This window comes from Anolis sagrei, chromosome 5 (genome assembly GCF_037176765.1).
Source record: "Anolis sagrei isolate rAnoSag1 chromosome 5, rAnoSag1.mat, whole genome shotgun sequence".
NCBI classification, from domain to species: domain Eukaryota; kingdom Metazoa; phylum Chordata; class Lepidosauria; order Squamata; family Dactyloidae; genus Anolis; species Anolis sagrei.
In genome coordinates, this window is record NC_090025.1 from 83,176,775 (window position 1) to 83,198,735 (window position 21,961).

The window sequence follows — 21,961 nt, forward strand, 5'->3', positions numbered from 1 at the left end:
GCTGGTGAAAAGAAAGAATATGAACGCTTCAATACTCCTGCGAGATGTGCTGGATGGGTGCTCATGTAAACATGAGGCTTTCATAAGACCTCATCATATTACAGAATTTTAGCATTCTAGAACGCTTGGAGGACACTGGAAGGACAAAGCCTGCCGGATCCCATCAGATTGCGTACAGCTACTTCCGGCAGGACTCCATCCTCCCAGCATCCTCCACGCACCCTAGCACGCTGCCCAGGACACTTCCCATGTTGTCATTGAAAGTACAGAGATAAGCCGTGCGGCGATGCTTTCCCCTGTGAGATGGGGAAAGCACCAGTGCGGGCAATGCATGGCAATGGTCTCCCCTGCTGCTCGCTGGATTTGTCACACTGCCTATCAAATCCTCCCCATCGCCTGCAAATTGGACTTCAATGCGATGAGGTCCATAGACTCATTTGTGACACACCAAAAAGTATCATGTGAGTATCATGTCCAATCACAGCCACTGTTATTACAAATATGATCAAAAATTTGTACAGTTGCATTATCTGTCGACAGAAGAAACAAATGCAACTCAATATCTTCCCAAGTAGCAAAATTACTTCCTCTTCGTATGCATCAATCTCTGTTACTGGGTTTTCAAGGCTTAGGGATGTTGTCATATTATCTAGGCCATGTTTTACATATTGAGGCCATGCAAAAATATTTTCTCTCTTGAATCCACTGTGCATGGATTAAAAACAAATACGTCTGTGTGGTTCTTACTCCCTTTTTGTTTCATTTTGAGAAGCAATACTTTTTGCAAAGTACATTGTATTTTCCTTGTTGTCATGTAAGAAAGCCAAGTTTAAATTTCACACTGTGTAAACTAATCTGGTTCTCTAGCATGTTTCTCAGTGAAATGGAACAATGTTTAAAAAATAGAAATCGTGAGCGTGTTTTTTCGGTGCGGGACCTCTAAAATATGATATGTAGACAACATCAAGAATATTTTAATGGTTGTTGTTTCAGGACACAACAGAGAGATATCAGGGGGCTTGGGAACGTGTGTATTTCTGTACTGGTTTTTTCTTCTTCTGAAAACGAATGCTTTTGTTCATAGTCTAACATTTGGCTATTACTGTACGTTGCTATAGAAATAGGGTATATGGATCTTCCTTAGTTCAGTCCCATGAGTGCCCACACTACAGAAATATTTTTTTACAGTCCTGCATTATTACTTAAAAACTAAAAACTGTTAGGGGCTACTTCAAAGGCCTTCTATCTTCAGCACGTTTTTCTCAAATCTGTCTTGATTAGAAAAGAATATCATTCTCATTACTATTCAGAGCTTTGTTTTGGGAACCTGCAGCAAATGCTTGCATACTGATATCCTCTGCGTGGCTTTACATTTCAAAGGAATTTGACAGTAGGGTTTTTAAAATATACATTTCAGCCGACTTACTAAAATGCAAAAAGCAGAGTCACGTGGGATGGAAGCTGTGTTTTTGGAGAATGACTGGAATCTGTGAAATAGTGGGCCTTTGTATTTTTTATATATAAATAGCACCGGATTTCTTCACATAAACAGTTATCCAGTGCAGGTATATCTCGGTTAACAAAGCTTCTGGAAAACAAGTTCCTTTTGGCAAAGTATTTTTATCATTCCCAATGTTGGAGCTCAGCCTGTGATTGTGTTTCAGGATCAGGGTGCTTTGGATGTGGGGAGTGATGTCAATGAGTTTGAAGATGAGTTTCAAGATGGCAATGGTTTGGTCAGTGATATTGATGCAGAGAATGACCAGGAGATCCCTGTTCAAAGTGTAGTTTCCCATGAGAATGTCCCTGAGGGATGTGGGGATGATGGTGTGCTTTATAAATTGTTACCAGAATGTTCCCATGATAGAGAACATGAAAACAGCTCGGCATCTGGCCCAGCTGCAGAAATTAATGAGCAAATACGAGGGGTATTTTTTAAGTAAGGTCCGTTTTGTTGTAGACACTAGTAGTTCGCACGCATACCGCAACGAGCGCATGCGTCGTGTACCGGCATGCCTCAGGAACAACTGTGCTCAGTTTCCGCTCTGTAGCTAACCTGTACGGTTCTGTTCTGTGCTTTAAAAATGTTTAAGACTATCAACTCACCCTCCGCATGTGAGGTTCGCTCAGTGATGCGGTTTTTGTCAGCAAGGAACCTTCCTGCTGCAGAAATTCATCGACAGATTTGTGAAGTGTACGGTGATACTGTTATGAGTGAAAGCAAAGTGCGTAAGTGGGTACGACAATTCAAAGATGGCCGTGACAACGTCCGGTCGCCCTTCTTTGATTACAGTGATCTCTTGGTTATCAGAGCAGGCGGCAAGTTTTTATGAAGAGGGTATTTTAAAATTGGTTCAGATGTATGATAAGTGTTTGAACAAACTTGGCAACTATGTCGAAAAACAGAGTGAAGTATGTACTTTCTGAAAATAAATTTACTTTTTTGAAATAAACTTTCGTTGTGTACTTATGTTCAAACGGACCTTACTTAAAAAATACCCCTCGTAGATAATGAGCGAATAGATAGTTGAGGGAGATCAGTCATAACACGAGAGCTGAACAGTGGCTTCGGCATTCTGTCAGGCTCTGAGAGAAAAATATAAATTCTCAGCTAAAGTGAAACCAATTTCTGAGCACTAGAGACATAGCTAACGAGGAGACAAAAGTCCCAAGTACAGGAAATGTAGTCAGATGAAGCATCGTTTGGAATTAAGATCTCTTCCTTGTTTCATGGAAGCTTTAAGTACCTTTGTTTCATGGTTTTGATTTTTTGGATTCTATGCTTTTATATTCATGCCTTGGATTCATGTTTCCTGATTTCTTGCATTTTATTTGGGAAGTTTTGACTTTGTTTTTATGGACTTTGCTGGACTATTACCCTGGACTACTTTGCTCCTACTTATCTTCCTATCTAATTGGATTTACCTAATTCTTTAAAGTGTTTTTTTAACTTTACTGCTTTTTAATAATCTTCAATAAAAGGAATGTTTCCCATCCAACGGTGTGGTTTTGAAAGTCAGAGGGCTCTTCCTGTCCTAGAGTGCAACACCCAACTCCCTTTTTTCTTCTTTGTCTTCTACTAGTTAGAAAGTTGAAGGTTTTGTTTGTTTGTTTGTTTTTGTTTTGGCAGTATCAGTCTTTGGAGAATGGTAGAGCAGACTTTTCAGTATTAGGATGAAGCAACATGGCCCCAGTAAGCAACAAAACTTCACCTTGGGGAAAATAGGATTCTTCTCTAGGAGATTCTGTTCTAGCTACCCAGCCAGTTTTAATCACAAATTTTAAACTTGTGTCTTATGTTTAATCTTGGGTCTGTGTAATTTAATATGTATTTTGTAGAATGTTTTTAGATTATTGTATGTTTTTAGTGATGTTGTAATCCACCATTGGGAGAGGTGGGTAAGAAATAGAATTATTATTATTATTATTATTATTATTATTATTATTATTGTGCATACTTGCTTATTATAGATAAGGTGAAGAGCAACTACTTACAGAATTCTTTACTGAGAATGAATGAATAGCAAAACAGAAGGGGTACAGGAGATGAAATAAGCCCAGCTTATCATCTACACTCAGCATTGAAATCATAAAAAGTGAGGGCTAATGAAAGAAAGAGTCATGTTGGAAGAAGATTTTAAGTGATCTCTAAAAAGTTATAAAGAAATAATAAAAACAGACACTAAACTAATAAAAAATATACCAACAATTACTAATATGGACAACCGAAACGGAACAGGTAAAAGAAAACATGATAAAATGGTCTAAGGATATAGGAAGATCTATAGCTATGTCAGAATGGGAAGAAATTTGGTACAAAAAGATAAATTATATCTATGCATCCGAACTCAAAGAGATTTGGTATAAGGTATTCTACAGGTGGTACTTGAATCCAGAGTTGATATGTAAATTTAGCAAGGGCAAAATAAAGGACATCTGCTGGAAATGTGACAAACACAAAGGCAATTTTTTTCCACATGTGGTGGGGCTGTAAGAAAATAAAGAACTTCTGGCATGAAATATATTAAAAGATCATATTAACCCTGGACATAAAAATCGAATTTAAACCAGAAGCAATGTTACTAGAGATTATAGACTCTATAGTAGATAAAAATTTAGAGAAACTATTTTTTTTATTTTACAACTGCTGTGAGAATTATACTAGCTAAAATCTGGAGATCTAAGGATGCACCCACGGTGGAACAATGGCTACTAAAACAATGGATATTATGAACATGGATATCTTAACACATAAGATTTCTCAAAATCCCGCGAAACCGTCTAGAACAGACTGGAAGAATTTTCTGGAGTATATCAAAAGAGAAAACAAGGAGATTTATACCAGTTTCTTTTGAATGAAACTCGAAGGACTATCATCAGGAAGCCGACGATAAATGAAAAAGAAGAGTAGAAAAGAATGGAATCATTTTGCAATTCCCCTCTACCCTGGGAGATCCTGGAAGTCTTTTAACCTGGCCACTGTGTTTCCCTCTTTTCTCTCTCTCTCTCTCTCTCTTTCTTTTTACTCTCCTCACCCTCACACCCTTCCCCTCCCTTTCAGTTTCCTACTTTACTTAAGATTATTGTTCCCACTCTTTACTTGTAAACAAGGCACTAAATTATCTTCCTACACCCCTCTCTATCTGCTCCTACTCAAGGAGCGCCATATTCGAAATAAAAAACAATTATATATATAAAAAAGAAATAAGTAAAGTTTTCTTGATTTATTCAAGGCTTTCCTGACCTTGTTGTTTCATTTCACATTTGCATACTGTTAATTTTGGAAAATAATGTTTGTCGAAGCATACTTCTTTTTTGTGGTGCATGCACCCTTCTTTATTATTTCCCCCTTGTTTCTGCCTCTGGTGTCAAATTATCTGTTAAAGAAGTAATGACCAGGAACACACCTTCTTCATTAACCGATAATACACAGCTGGGAAATCATTTTTAATGTAGCCTAATAAACCTTTTTCCTAAGTGACTCTTTTTTATGATGTGAAAGCAGCTGTTAACTACCCTTTAACAAGGATGTTGTGGCATTCATTATAATGTTGACTATTTGTCTTATTTATCCCCTGGTATACATTCCAGGACAAGTGGTTGAGACTATTTATTTAATATATTTTTGTCCCACTTTAGCAACAACCCCCTCTCGAAGCATCCCAACAAAGCATAAAAATATCTTGCACCAGATCAATCCATAGTTTTATTCATGGTTCCTAGTTTCTGATATGAAAGTAAATAACAAGTTTCACTTATTGTCTGAGGATTGATCTGTAGGGTTGTTGTAGGTTTTTCAGGCTGTCTGGCTATGTTCTAGAAACATTCTCACCTGTTGTTTTGCCTGCATCTATGGCAAGCCAAAACTGCATCTCTGGCAAGCCATGGGCCAAAACTAACAAAATGAAGTTCAACAGTGACAAATGCAAGATACTCCACTTTGGCAGGAAAAACGAAATGCAAAGATACAGAATGGGGGAGGCCTGGCTCGAGAGCAGTACGTGTGAAAAAGATCTTGGAGTCCTCGTGGACAACAAGTTAAACATGAGCCAACAATGTGATGTGGCGGCAAAAAAAGCCAATGGGATTTTGGCCTGCATCAATAGGAGCATAGTGTCTAGATCTAGGGAAGTAATGCTACCCCTCTATTCTGCTTTGGTTAGACCACACCTGGAATATTGTGTCCAATTCTGGGCATCACAATTCAAGAGAGATATTGACAAGCTGAAATGTGTCCAGAGGAGGGCGACTAAAATGATCAAGGGTCTGGAGAACAAGCCCTATGAGGAGCGGCTTAAGGAGCTGGGCATGTTTAGCCTGAAGAAGAGATATGATAGCCATGTATAAATATGTGAGAGGAAGCCACAGGGAGGAGGGAACAAGCTTGTTTTCTGCTTTCTTGGAGACTAGGACGCGGAACAATGGCTTCAAACTACAAGAGAGGAGATTCCATCTGAACACGAGGAAGAACTTCCTGACTGTGAGAGCCGTTCAGCAGTGGAACTCACTGCCCCAGAGTGTGGTGGAGGCTCCTTCTTTAGAAGCTTTTAAACAGAGGCTGGATGGCCATCTGTCAGGGGTGATTTGAATGCAATATTCCTGCTTCTTGGCAGGGGGTTGGACTGGATGGCCCATGAGGTCTCTTCCAACTCTTTGATTCTATGATTCTATAAGCATCCTAAGAGGTTGTGAGGTTTGTTGGAAACTAGGAACAAAAATCCATAAGGTTTTTCAACCCCAGCTCTTTCAAGGTCAAGCCAATCACTTCAAGGATATCATCCATCCATCTTGTCCTTGGTCGGCCTCTCTTCCTTTTTCTTTCTTTTTTCCATAGTATCATTATCTTTTCCAAACTATCCTGTCTTCTCATTATGTGACCAAAGTATTTCATATTTGCCTTTAATAACCTTTCCTCTGGTGATCGGTCTGACTTTATTTCCTGGGGTATGGACTGGTTTGATCTTCTTGTGATCCAAGGCACTCTAAAAATTTCCTCCAGCACCACAGTACAAACGCATCTTTCTTCCTTTGCTCAGCCTTCCTTATAGTAATCTATAGGTTACTACAGGGAATACCACTGCTTTAACTATGCAGATCTTCATTGCCAGTGTGATGACTCTACTCTTCACTATTTTATCGAGTACCTTAGAGTCCTGATTCTTAAACTGTGGGTCTTGTCCCGCAATGGAAAAAATGGCAACAGCAAAGGGTTTCTGAAAGCCACTCATCTACATAAATCTGTTAGCAACAATGTGCAGGGTTTACAGTGGATCATGCAGAAAATGCTTCAGCTATACTCCATGAAAAGGAAAACCAGCATTGCAAATGCTGATTTATTATCAGTAAATGTTCGATTTTATACCTATTTTATATACCTATATAGTAAAGATAAAGGTTTTTCATATGATTCTTCTGTGAGGCTGTTCTGAGTCCCCCTTAGGGGGGAGAAGGGTGTAATGAATCCCCTACCTTAGCTGGCTGCCTGAAGTCTAAAGGGAGTGGGCCTGGCGAAGCTACGGTGTCCATTTTAGAAAGGGGAGACAGGGAGAAGCCATTTTAGTTAGGTTTGCCTTGAGGGGCCGTGTTCAAGTCTTAGAGGGGAAATAAGGAGGCTAGGATTGGTTAGAAGGATGGGGGTCTAGAGGAAAAAGATGTCTTTTAAACTGGCTTGAAGTCCCAGTGAGTCGATTAGGGTTTGGAGCTGTTCGAGAGAGAAGACTTGGTGTTAGTGAGAGCGAGTTTGGATTTAGAGAAGAAGTTTGGGTTAGTCTTTTGTGAAGTATTCAGAGTAGCTATTGAGTAGATAGCTAGAATACTGTGGAGGAGCAGTACCCAGTTAGTGGACTGTTCAATTCCTAAAGAAGTCTGGTTCATTGTATTTTTGGCTAGATTCCTGAGGGGAAGTTTTGGGAGTTACTTTCAGCAATTAATTTCCTGAAGTAATTTCCTGTGTTGGAATTTTGAAGACTTGTAACTCAGAAGATTTTAAGATTTTTACTCTAACGCAACCACAAGCTTTTTATGCCAGCATTTTACTGAAACCATTTGATTAATTTGACTGGTTGTTCTGACACGACAAATAAATACTGAAACCATTAAGCCTTTGTACCTGAATAATTCAAGCCTGTTCAATAAACGTTCTTGCTATTTTATCAACTTATACCAGCCTCAGTGTGAATACCTTTGTGGTCAAAGTATTACTAAAGTCAGCTTCACAGCAGCCTCTAAGAAACTATAGTGGCACAGTGTGTGTTACAGAACAAACTCTCAATATTACCTCAGCCTGATTATTATTGAAAATGGTGGCAGCGGAATTCATTTGAAGATTAATTTTAAGTCTCACAGTTCCAGTGGTTCCCAGTTCCTAACTTTAAAATATACAGTTGTTTCAGCAACCATACTCCCTCTTCCTTTTGACGGCTTCATATATTTTTGGGTGAACAGCACGTTCGTTCACATATATTCTTTAGGTGGTGCCTTGTATGTGCCTATGATGATGTGAGCATTATAATTTTGGCTGAGCAGCACTGGGATTATTTTATATATTTCCCTGTCTATAAATTAATTAAAATCTTACTCGTTCATTATAAAGGGCAGGGTAGAAATGCATGAAATAAATAAATAAATAAATAACATATTACTAGGAGCTTCCTATATAAGCACCATGATGTTTAGCAACCCCTCTGAAAGCTTCACAGGTTTTCCAGAGAGACTACTGGAAGCTCCTATTTTAAAAAAAGGCCACTGCCACTCTGCTGTTCTTCATGTGCCCCAAATGGTTACTGCTAAATGCCAGTCGAGCCAAAAAAAGGTGACAGAGGAGGGGAGGGGTGTTTGCCTTTCTCCTATTTGGGCAAAGGAGTGGTAATGGGATGGGAGCACTTCTTTCCTCTCCCCTTTGTTCCTGCCTTTGCACTGAGTTCTAAGAGAGCCAGGTTCTTTTCTTTGCTCTTCTCCATTCCATCTCATTATTTTCCCCATTTATATTCCTTTCACTGTCTATATTTGTACAGGTGTAGACATTTTAAGATCAGCCATGCAATTTGCACCCCCAGCACACACACATCACAACCCCTCAAATAAACAGATCCTCACTTTCTCTGGGGTAACCCTCAGTTTTGTATCATTTCTTTCCCATAGACAACCTCCACTAGCTATCCACAAACAGGCTTGCCCAGTGCCGCCTTTCACAGCCACTGTGAAAAACTCACAAGCAGAGCAAAATACCTCAGCAGCTAGTAATAGCTTTATTGCCTTTGATTATAGAGATTTTGTTTTTCAGCATGCCGCGTAATAGCCACCAGTATACTTGCCTTGCATTAATTTTTAAGTACATCCCGAAAGCCTTATTTTAGGGTTAGTAATCGTCACAGCATTATATAGCAGTAAATTGCATAAGATTCTGTCCTGCTTTAGCGAGTGATATAGGGTTTATTCAGCCTGTGTGGGAGTGAGGAGGTATCTGTGAAATGGTCTTACATCATGCTGATCTTCATTAATCAGTTTTCCATCAGCTTCGCCAACCACCAAGTTTGTGGGCTTTGTGGCTCCTGGTTCTTCAAGGCTTTATGCAGTGCTGTTCATACTGATCAAGGGGATCTGAATCTTCTCTAGATCCAATAAGACATGCCTAGCATTTAGACCAGGGGTCCTCAAACTAACTCCCGGGGCCCAGATACGGCCCTCCAAGGTCATTTACCCGGCCCTCACTCAGGGTCAACCTAAGTCTGAAATGACTTGAAAGCACACAACAACAACAACAACAACAACAACAACAACAACAACAATCCTATCTCATCAGCCAAAAGCAGGTCCACATTTCCCATTGAAAAACTAATAAGTTTATATTTGTTAAAATTATTCTTCATTTTAATGTTTTTTGGCACTACAAATAAGATATGTGCTTTGTGCATAGGAATTCTTTTTTTTTCCTTCAAATTATAATCCGTTCCTCCAACAGTTTGAGGGACTGTGAACTGGCTCTCTGTTTAAAATGTTTGAGGACCCCTGATTTAGACTTTGACAATCAACTTTGGACTGATAGATTTTTGAGAAATTATTTATAGGAGTCTCTGGAAATTGTGTACTATTTTGTATATATATGTGCACTGTACTTGAATACCTGTTGAACACAGGAAAGGGCAGGAGAATATCCATTGTTGGCTGGAATTAGCTGGGGAAGCTCTTTGAGATCCTTTCTGTTTAGAGTGCAGAAGACTACTGATTATTCTTCTGTTTTGGCCATAACTATAGCATTAAAAGTGCCCTGCTAAGTCACTGGTCACTGGTTTTCCTTATCCTTCTGCCAAAATGGTACAGAAAAAGGTTGAGAAATTTGTCTTATTTCTTTGGTTCAACGTCTCAAAGAGTCATAGAATCATAGAGTTGAAAGAGACCTACTACTTAGGCCCTATTCTTGACCTGCATGTTCTACCGCAGTGAGGACATTGGTTTTCGAGTTGGAAGGCAGTCACGGTTGGGTTTGGCTTGACGCGGTCGGGTTTGGCATTTTTCTCTCTTTCGCCCTCCATTCGTGCCTCTTCAAATTCTAGAGCACTGCTGGTCAAGCTGACCTCCAGCTGGAGCCCTCAAGGGCCAGGGCTTCCCAGTTCTCAGTGTCTATGCCAGAGTTTTAAATGTTGGATTTGAGCCCATCTTTAAATCTCTTTTCCTGCCCACCAACATTCTGTTTTCCGTTCTTGAGTTCGGAGTAGAGCAACTGCTTTGGGAGACGGTGGTCAGGCATCTGGACAACGTGGCCATCGCTTCAGTGCTGGTGGTCTTTGCTTCTTCCAGCACACTGACATTTGTCTGCCTGTCTTCCCAAGAGATTTGCAAGATTTTTCGGAGGCCGCGCTGATGGAATCGTTCCAGGAGTTGCATTTGGTGTCTGTAGACAGTCCACGTTTTGCAGGCATGTAGCAGGGTTGGGGGGACAATAGCTTTATAAACAAGCACCTTGGTCTCCCTACGGATATCCCAGTCCTCAAACACTCTGTGCTTGATTCGGAAAAATGCTGCGCTTCCAGAGCTCAAGTGGTGTTGAATTTCAGTGTCAATGTTGACTTTTGTGGAAAGGTGATTGCCAAGGTAGCGGAAATGGTCAACATTTTCTAATGTTACCCCATTAAGCTGTATTTCTGGTATTAGAGAGGGATTGGCTGGTGGCTACTGGAAGAGCACTTCGGTTTTCTCAGTATTCAATGACAGGCTGAGCTTCTTGTATGCTTCTGCAAAAATGTTTAGAGTGACTTGTAGGTCTTCTTCTGAATGCGCACAAACAATGTTGTCATCAGCATATTGGAGTTCTATAACAGATGTTGTTGTAACCTTGGTTTTGGCTTTCATTCTGCTAAGGTTAAATAGCTTGCTATCTGGCCAATAGATGATTTCCACTCCGGTGGGAAGCTTCCCACCAAGAAGATGAAGTATCGCGATGAAGATGGAAAATAAGGTTGGGGCAATAACACATCCCTTTTTGACACCTGATTCTACCTTAAATGGGTCACTTTGGGAGCCATTGCTGTCCCAAGACTGTTGCCATCATGGAAGAGCCGCAGGGTGTTCACAAATTTGTCAGGGCACCCAAGTTTTTGGAGGATGGTCCAGAGAGTGATGCGATTCACTGTGTCGAATGCCTTTGCAAGGTCAATGAATGCCATGTACAGAGGTTTTTTTCCCTGCATTTTTCTTGGAGCTGGAAAAGACCACAAGGGCCATACAGACCTACATCTTGTTGTGCAGGAACATCTAGTCAAAACACTCCTGACAAATGTCCATCCGGCCTCTGCTTAAAAACGTCCAAAGGAGACTCCACCACATTCCTGCTGCTATTGAAAGAAACCCATATTTCCTCTGATTTAAAGAGTTTTATCTGATACTAGCTGTCCCCTGCCATGCGTTGCTGTGGCCCACATGGGGGCTCTGTGTGGGAGGTTTGGCCCAATTCTATCATTGGTAGGGTTCAGAATGCTCTTTGATTGTAGGTGAACTATAAATCCCAGTAACTACAACTCCAAGATGTCAAGGTCAATTACCCCCAAACTCTATCTGTGTTCATATTTGGGCGTATTGAGTGCTTGTGCCAAGTTTGGTCCAGATCAATCATTGTTTGAGTCCACAGTGCTCTCTGGATGAAGGTGAACTACAACTCCTAAACTCAAGGTCAATGCCCACCAATCCCTTCCAGTATTTTCTGTTGGTCAGGAGAGTTCTGTGTGCCAAGTTTAGTTCAATTCCATCGTTGATGGAGTTCAGAATGCTCTTTGATTGTAGGTGAACTATAAATCCCAGCAACTACAACTCCCAAATGATAAAATCATAATTTTTTGAATGATGGTCACTCCTTGTGTTGTGAGACGTTTTGTTACCAAATTTGGTGTGATTTCGTTCATTAGTTCTTTTGTTTTTAAGGTACTCATTATGCACAGAGCATTTTTATATATATAGAAGATATACAAACTCTGCTCACTGCAATGCTATGAGTTGGTTCTTTTCCACTGTGAAGGTGCATAACAGTATTGCAGAAAAGGGAATGGCATCTCATTCTTCCTTGGTGTTGAAGTGCCCCAGAGATGAACCACGGGGCAAAATGAGTCCTGGAAACCATTTGGTTCAGATGATTAAAACAAAGCCTGGGTTCTTTAATAATAATAATAATAATAATAATAATAATAATAATAATAATAAGAAGAAGAAGAAGAAGAAGAAGAAGAAGAAGGACCCACAGTGAGACACCTGCATTGTCAATCTACTTGGCCCTGTCCCATTGTTCCATTAGTGCGGGGAACTCCAGGTCAGCTGTATATAAAAAGGTAGAAACATCAACCATAAAGGTTTTATTTTCAAATATATATTAACTGAAGAAGGCAGAATGGCGTGTGTATATAAACAGACAGCAAGCTCGTGATTGCTTCAAGTATTTTCTGTCTAAAAATAGGCTAACTTTCTGTCTTTAAATTAAAGAAGAGTTTGAAACGAGTGCAGCTGCAATGGCATTTCTGTTAGAACACGTAGCATGGTATGCTAGAGTTTGGCTCATTTTGAGGAAAACATTGATTCCTTGGTATTAATTGGCTAGTACATTGGGTTATACTTTTGAGCACTGGTTTCAAGATAAATTAATGTGAACAAGTAGGTTCACAGTTCTGTCACTACCAGCAGATCTTGCCTTCAGGAATAATCTTATAATCCTGTGACTCGGCAGCCTTAAGCTAAATTTGGAGTCTATTGTTGATCTGAGCATCTGCAAATGCATGTGATATAACACACACGGGAAATGCAATGTTTCTGGTTTCCTTGGAACCTGTAGCTTGTAATGTATTGTGTAGAATCCTCCAAATCAGATCTTAAAATGCAGGAAGATTATGTAACTTTAAAGTTTAAAACTGTGCTCCAGTTTCATTTGAATCCATCTGTACAATAAATAATAATGGGAGCGCCTTTGATTAATACAGGGGTCCACAAACTTTTTAAACAGAGGGCCAGGACATAGTCCCTCAAACTGTTGGAGGGCTGGATTATAATTTGAAAAAAATGAATGAATTACTATGCACACTGCACATATCTTATTTCTGCAAAAACTACTTCAAAACAATACAATAATGAAAATGAAGATCAAATTTAACAAATATAAACTTATTAGTATTCCAATGGGGAGTGTGGGCCTGCTTTTGGCTGATGAGATAGGATTCTTGTTGTTGTTGTTGTTGTTGTTGTTGTTGTTGTTGTTGTTGTTGTTGTGTGCTTTGAAGTCATTTCAGACTTAGGTTGACCCTGAGCAAGGGCCGAGTAAATGACCTTGGAGGGCCATATCCGGCCCCCGGGCCTTAGTTTGAGGACCACTGGATGAATAGAATCATACCATTGGAAGAAACCACATGGGCCATCTAGTTCAACCCCCTTCCATGTAGAAAAAGCTTAAAATAGTACAGCAGTTCTTAGTCAATTCATTGTTTCCATCCTAAATATCTCAGTGTCACCTTAGATCGAACGCTAGCATATAGGAAACACTGCTTGAACACAAGCACAAAGTAGCTGCACGCAATAACACCTGCGAAAACTTACTGGCAGCACATGGGGTACAGACCCAAAATTAATAAAAACATCAGTCCTGGCCTTGTCTTACTCAACTGCTGAATATGCTTGTCCTGTTTAGCATAAGTCTGCCCACACAAAACAGGTGAACATAGCATTGAACGAAACATGCAGAATAATCACAGGATGTCTTAAACCTATATCTGTTGATAAACTCTACAAGCTAGCTGGCGTTGCCCCCCCCCCCTCCCAGTGTGATGGGAAGTTGCTGCTAAATGTGAGAGAAATAAAGTTGAACACTGTGAAAGCCATCCACTACATGGCTATCTGCCTTCTCCCAATAGACTCAAATCAAGGAAAAGCTTCATTAGAACTACTACTTCTCTTGGCTTCCCCCCAGCAACAGCAAGGGTAGCCCTCTGGGTAGTTAAACCAGGAAATCCCAAGTGGATGCCCCTCTGCGAGGGTCTTCCTCCAGGGGCAAACCCAGAATGGGCAACTTGGAAGTCCCTGAATAGACTCAGAAGTGTCAATTTGCCCTGTGGTTTTTGAGTTATGTTAATCCCACAAACGAACATTACATTTTTATTTATAAGGATGACAGTGACAGCATGAATAGTATATGCCACAGAGGTACCAGATATGGAAGAATGGGAAAACTACATCATTGATTTGTTAAATCATTGATGAAATAAGTGTATTCTTAAGAGGAGAGCCACTAGAGGATTTTGTTAAAGAATGGCAGCCAGTGATCCAACACCTCAACAAAAAAGTAAAGATAAATTAAATGTAAAAATACTCATAGGGAATCCTTTAAGGTGGTAGGCAAAGAGGAACATTATGTTAACCAGAGAACCTATGATGCCCTTTTCTACCCTACCCAAACGGAAGTCAGAGGTTCCTTAAATAAAGACAATATGTGAGAAATGTTAATGAAGTATCCACAACTTGAAAAATACAACACTCAAATCTAAGCCATTTGTTTTCTTTTTGCTTGTGTTCTTCTAGCCACAGACCTCCCAGGTTAACAGTGTTGATAAATTCTTGCCAAGTAATACCGTATTTTTCTTCCTGATCATTAATTGCTTCCTCTTAAACAAAGCAGACAAACTGTAGCTAATTATTATACATAATAAGTAAAGGAAAATTGGAAACCGAGTCCCTGAGACATCTCACTTGGGAAGTCCTTAGTAATTGTTATTGAAATCATGTAAGCATGTAGCATTTTGGGTAAGGCTGCAGCCTAACAGTCCTAGAAAGAATTACAGTAAAATAATGATGCCGGCAGAATCAAATGTTTTCCATTGACGGTTTTTCATAGTTTTCTTAATTACCTGCAGTAAATGAAGTGTACACATACAAATGTTGTATATAAAAAGGTAAAGGTAGTCCCCTGACATTAAGTCCAGTCATGTCTGACTCTGGGGTGTGGTGCTCATCTCATTTCTAAGCCGAAGAGCCGGCGTTGTCCGTAGACACCTCCAAGGTCATGTGGCCGGCATGACTGCATGGAGCGCCGTTACCTTCCCGCCGGAGCGGTACCTATTGATCTACTCACATTTGCATGTTTTCTAACTGCTAGGTTGGCAGAAGCTAGGGCTGACAGCGGAAGCTCACGCTGCTCCCCAGAATCGAACCTGCGACCTTTCGATCAACAAGCTCAGCAGCTCAGTGCTTTAACCCACTGCGCCACCAGGGGCTCCAAATGTTGTATATACCTGTGGCATAATGATGTGGTTAAGTTGAGCATCATTTCAAATGCAAAAAGTGTTGTCATGTTTTTGAACATTTTCTGTCATTAAGAAAGGAACTTCATGCAAATAAAAACATGATAATATTGAAAGGAAACTTTTTTATTAAATTCTTTGGTAGGAAGATTATTGATTTCTGCACTTCATATTCTTTCAATCACAGTTTGTAAATATGTTTGTGATAGCTGAATGGACACAGTAAAGAATAGAATTCTCCTAAGTAATAAATTTGAGGTTTACCTTTAACGTTTCTTGTCTTCTTTGTCTTCCAGGATGGTCAATCAGACATTTTGTACACATTTTGGACAGCAGTGACGCAGGTTCTTTCCTCCCAGTTTCAGAAAGCAACTGATTGTAAGTATTAAATTCATGACGGATTATGAAGATGTCTCATTCTGGGAAATTAATTCTGGGTGGAGTGGTAGGGATATGTCTGTCTCCTGCATCAGACTTGGGTAACGGCCAGAGAAGGAACATGGCTAATTTCTTCCAAAAAATACCCACATTTCTGCCAAGTTAAAACCAGAAAACTTGTAGCTATTGTGATCATAGTTTCGTCAGACTCTTCCTAAAAGGTTTAGATCAGTGTGGCCACCTGTTTGTAAGCCAGAGGCAAATGCCCCATCTTTCCAAGGCTGCACCTCCCACAACAAACCCACATACATGTCAATAATACCCTGACATGACCTACCTCTGTAATAGTCCTCGGTAGCACTTTATTTTACCTGCTAATGCAGTCACACCCTACTCTGCCTCTCAGATCCCCTGTCCAGACACATTACATTGCTGTCTCACCAGTGTTTTAAAATTTTAATCTATTTTAATCTATTCAAATTTTAATCTATTCAAATCAGCCCACCCAATGTGATCAATTTCTATGTTCTAAATGTTATGATTTTATATTGTTGATGTGTTTAAAATGGGTTTGTTTTTTATTTTATTTTATTTTTGCTGTGTTCTGTTGTATATTGTTTTACTGTATTGCTGGGCTTGGCCTCATGTAAGCCGCCCCGAGTCCCCTTGGGGAGATGGTGGCGGGGTATAAATAAAGATTATTATTATTATTATTATTACTATTATTATTATTATCTTCCATAACCCCTCTCAAATAAAGACAGAATATTACATCATGTCACTTCCTTTCATGATTTTCAGAGGAGCTGCATGGAAAAAAAGTATTTTGGGGTAATACCGTATTTAAGATGCTTGAGTATTTTCAAGCGTTCCCACACTTTTGGTTTTCGATTGTGTGATTTGGGAGCAAAAAAAATGGAAACTGAAACGGATTAGACAGAAGCTTTTCTGAACCAAGACAATTGCACTACCTGCAAGAACTGGCTAACTGAGGCTTGGTTTTTTTTCGTGTCAGGAGTGACTTGAGAAACTGCAAGTCACTTCTGGTGTGAAAGAATTGGCCGTCTGCAAGGACATTGTCCAGGGGACTGTGGGATGTTTTGATGTTTTACCATCCTTGTGGGAGGTCTCTCATGTCCCCGCATGGGGAGCTGGGGCTGATAGAAGGAGCTCATCCACACTTTCCCTGGATTCGAACCTCTGACCTGTCGGTCTACAGTTCTGCCAGCACAAGGGTTTAACCCATTGCACCACCCCTGAGCAAGAAGCCATTCCAAGGTGGGATGTAATAATAATAATAATAATAATAATAATAATAATAGGCTCTCCATGGACAGTTCCTGGGAAAAAATGAGAGCCAAATTGACAAAGAAAAAACATGACTGTGGCTCACAAATGGAACTCTGAAAAAGGAGATGGAGGGCCTGATTCTGGCAGCCCAAGAACAAGCCATTAGGACCCATACCATCAAAGCCAGAATTGAAAAGTCGACAACAGATCCCAAATGTAGACTCTGCAATGAAGCAGATGAAACAATAGATCACATCCTCAGCTGCTGCAAGAAGATCGCGCAGACAGACTACAAGCAGAGGCACAACACCGTTGCTCAGATGATTCATTGGAACTTGTGCCACAAATACCATCTGCCTGCGACAAAGAATTGGTGGGATCACAAGCTGGAAAAAGTTACAGAGAATGAACACGCCAAACTCCTCTGGGACTTTCGGATTCAGACAGACAGAGTTATGGAGCATAATACTCCTGACCTCACAATCGTGTTAAAAAACAAAGTATGGATCGTCGATGTCAGGTGACAGCAGGATTGTAGAGAAAGAACTGGAAAAGCTGACACGATATGAGGATTTTAAAATCGAACTGCAAAGACTCTGGCACAAATCAATCAAGGTGGTTCCAGTGGTGATTGGCACACTGGGTGCAGTGCCTAAAGACCTAGGCCTGCACTTAAACACAATTGGTGCTGACAAAATTACCATCTGCCAGCTGCAGAAAGCCACCTTACTGGGATCTGCATGCATTATTCGCCGATACATCACACAGTCCTAGACACTTGGGAAGTGTCCAACATGTGATCCAATTCAACAGCCAGCAGAGTGTCTGCTGTGGACTCATCTTGTTGTGTTTCAAATAATAATAATAATAATCTTTATTTATACCCCGTCACCATCTCTCCAGTGGGGACTCGGGGCGGCTTACATGAGGCCAAGCCTAACAATGTAATACAATAAATAAAATCAGAATACAAACAACAGCATGATAAATTACATAAAACATAAAATATAAAAACACAGCAAAAAAAATTACAATATCATCATTCATAACATAAACACTGAGCGGGCCGCATGTACAGAATAAAATACTAAAGCTAAAAAAGACGGGGTGAGACAACAATGGAGCAGGTTATTTGTAGGGGAGAAATGCTTCCAGAATGGGATCGAAAGGAGCCTTTGTACAGAAGAGGAGTGGGTATGGATGTGATGGAAGTGATATACTTTCATCTCATCTTCAAATTTCCAGAACCCAAGAATACTGTATAGCATTCTTATCCTATACAAATGGCTTGAACACTTTTCACTGCTGACATTCATTTGAGTTCTGACCTCTTTAGATATTATTCATAGCACTAGGAGTGGGACAAGCAGCTGCACTCATATCTAGATTCCACACATATCTAGATTCCACAGTCAAGCTTCCTTTTCCCGACTCCTTTTCCCCAGTTGCTATCTGCTATAAAATAACAATATGGAGCCGCTCCTGACTAAATGGACGATCTCTTCTTAGCAATATATCTAATTGTTCGGCCCAGGGCATTTGATGGTCTGACTTCGGAGTGCTTTGTCAATCAGATGGACAGTGTCAAATCTGGAAAATGTAACCGATAGAGCACTTATTTTAACCTGGAGAGAAGAGATGTGCTACAGGGCTCTTTTTTTGATAGAGTTACAAGCTGGATAGATGCGGGGAATGCCGTGGATGTAGCGTACCTGGATTTCAGTAAGTCCTTCGACAAGGTCCCCCATGATCTTCTGGCAAACAAACTAGTCCAATGTGGGCTAGGCAAAACTACGGTGAGGTGGATCAGTAATTGGTTAAGCGGATGAACACAGAGAGTGCTCACTAATGCTTCCTCTTCATCCTGGAAAGAAGTGACAAGTGGAGTGCCGCAGGGTTCCGTCCTGGGCCTGGTCCTGTTCAACATCCTTATTAATGACTTAGATGAAGGGCTAGAAGGCAGGATCATCAAGTTTGCAGACAACACCAAATTGGGAGGGATAGCCAATACTCCAGAGGACAGGAGCAGGATTCAAAACGATCTTGACAGATTAGAGAGATGGGCCAAAACTAACAAAATGAGGTTCAACAGTGGCAAATGCAAGATACTCCACTTTGGCAGGAAAACAAAATGCAAAGATACAGAATGGGGGACAATGCCTGGCTCGAGAGCAGTACGTGTGAAAAAGATCTTGGAGTCCTCGTGGACAACAAGTTAAACATGAGCCAACTATGTGATGTAGCAGCAAAAAAAGCCAGTGAGATTTTGGCCTGCATCAATAGGAGCATAGTGTCTAGATCTAGGGAAGTAATGCTACCCCTCTATTCTGCTTTGGTTAGACCACACCTGGAATATTGTGTCCAATTCTGGGCACCACAATTGAAGAGAGATATTGACAAGCTGGAATGTGTCCAGAGGAGGGCGACTAAAATGATCAAGGGTCTGGAGAACAAGCCCTATGAGAAGCGGCTTAAGGAGCTGGCTATGTTTAGCCTGAAGAAGAGAAGGCTGAGAGGAGATATGATAGCCATGTATTAATATGTGAGAGGAAGCCACAGGGAGGAAGGAGCAAGCTTGTTTTCTGCTGCCCTGGAGACTAGGATGTGGAACAATGGCTTCAAACTACAAGAAAGGAGATTCCATCTGAACATGAGGAAGAACTTCCTGACTGTGAGAGCCGTTTAGCAGTGGAACTCTCTGCCCCAGAGTATGGTGGAGGCTCCTTCTTTGGTAGCTTTTAAACAGAGGCTGGATGGCCATCTGTCAGGGGTGATTTGAATGCAATATTCCTGCTTCTTGGCAGGGGGTTGGACTGGATGGCCCATGAGGTCTCTTCCAACTCTTTGATTCTATGATTCTATGATATGTCTGTATGCTCTATGTTCAAAAGCAGAATTAAATGAAAAATCAAAAAGAGATTTTTTTTTCGTGGACTGATGATGAACAAGGACCTTGTGCTGGTGTATGCTGCCTTTTTCTGTTCACTTGCTTAATGTTTAAAAAGAAACTTTTATAAAACAATACTGGTAGGAGAAAATTACATTGTTGGTCATAACTGTCTCAGTGTCTATGACATATGGGCAACAATAGTCCACATATTACTCGTCGTAATAGCAGTTAGAAAGAGAAATTGCTTTCTTCCTGCAGTAAAACAATGCAATATGCTGGAAAAGGCTATATCCTACCTTGAGTACATTGGATTCTGCACAATCACACTACCAGTTGTGAAGAAATCCTCTCCAATGGGCAAATAACAAATGAACAAATAAGGTGTGGGATATGGGAGGTGAGCAGGTTGCCTGTCCCTTGTCTTTTTAGTTCAGGTATAAGTGGGATTTTCTCCTAAAAAATCAGCCCACTAAGGCCCCTTCTACACTACTATGTAATCCAGATTATCGAAGCAGATAATCCACATCTGCTTTGAACTTGATTATATGAATCTTCATTGCTATATAATCCAGTTCAAAGCAGAAAATCTGGATTTGAGATGGTCGTGTAGAAAGGTCCTATGGTGATCTAAGGCAGCTAAAAAAGTAAATAAAGCAAATGAAAACAGAAAAACATATAAAGACGGTGGAATTCCAGGCAAGAAACAATCAGAGCCAGTTAACACCTCCCAACAAAGGATTCCCCCAGGCAGGAAGCAGCCAGGCTTTGAAACTGCAAGGCTATTCAATGCTAATCAAGCCGGCCAATCACAACATTCAGGGAGGAGGGAGCAAGCTTGTTTTCTGCTTTCCTGGAGACTAGGACGCAAAACAATGGCTTCAAACTACAAGAAACGAGATTCCATCTGAACATGAGGAAGAACTTCCTGACTGTGAGAGCCGTTCAGCAGTGGAACTCTCTGCCCCGGAGTGTGGTGGAGGCTCCTTCTTTGGAAGCTTTTAAACAGAGGCTGGATGGCCATCTGTTAGGGGTGATTTGAATGCAATATTCCTGCTTCTCGGCAGGGGGTTAGACTGGATGGCCCATGAGGTCTCTTCCAACTCTTTGATTCCATGATTCTATGATTCTATGATCAACGTTCACCAGCTCAGAATCCGTAAATTCATTCCACATTGTCAAATCCTATCAATTCTAGTCGTCATTGTCCTTTATCTATCTGCCAGGTTACCCAAAAGCCTGGTCCCATATCCATGTTTTTAGTTTCCTTCTAAAAGAGAGGAGGGATGTCGATGACCTAATTTCCCCGGGGAGTGAATTCCACAGGGGGCCACCACCGAGAAGGCCCTGCTCCTCGTCCCCACCAATCTCACTTGTGATAGAGGTGGGGTCGAGAACAGGGCCTCCCCAGAAGACCTTAAACTCCGAGGCGGGACATAGAAGGAGATGCGTTCGTACTTTTCATTCAACCCTTGTGTGTGTGTGTGTGTGTGTGTGTGTGTGTAAGAAGCTCGTCTTGTACAGTTACTTCATAACCAGGTGACAAAAAAGCTAGTATAAAGTGAGTGACTTCCTAATACTGTTGTATATATGCCCCGCAGCTGCAAAGAACATGCCAAAAATATCACTAGATTTCATTGTGATGGAATCTCACAGAAGCTAGGTGTTCCAGACGTGCACTTTATAAGTTCTCTGCTTGGGGTCAAATGACAAAGTCATGTGAATGCATTTGTCTTAAAACCTCGTTCTAATAACATCCACAACCCCTCTGGTGTGTCACAAGCAGCCTGTGGTCTCTGTGTTAATTGTCTTGCAGCTTCCATGTTTCTGAAGCAAGCTTTTGAAGGCGAATACCCAAAGTTGTTGAGACTCTATAATGATTTGTGGAAGCGGCTTCAGCAATACAGTGAAAACATTCAAAGGAATTTTATTACAAATGGAAGTGCAGAACACTTTGCTGAACTTCAACAGATTGAAGATGATACACAGGACATATTCATCCAAAAGAAGCAAGATTATGAGTATGTGAATACTGAGTCTCATTATTATGTGTTATATGTGCCAGAAGAGAACAGTATATTTCAGATTCCCCTGCTTCCTGCAACAATCGGGTTTTTTGTTTCAGTGTTTTGAAGAGCAATTT

The 21,961-nt window shown here is 40.6% G+C and overlaps 1 protein-coding gene across 1 annotated transcript in view; it reads left to right on the forward strand.

The window, feature by feature from the left end:
• COG5 (component of oligomeric golgi complex 5) overlaps positions 1–21,961 on the forward strand; it is a 307,163-nt gene that overhangs the window by 197,229 nt on the left and 87,973 nt on the right. The window contains exons 11-12 of the mRNA XM_067468812.1: positions 15,560–15,641; positions 21,635–21,839. Of these exons, the coding sequence (XP_067324913.1) occupies positions 15,560–15,641; positions 21,635–21,839 (287 nt within the window). The remainder of the gene's footprint in view (positions 1–15,559; positions 15,642–21,634; positions 21,840–21,961) is intronic.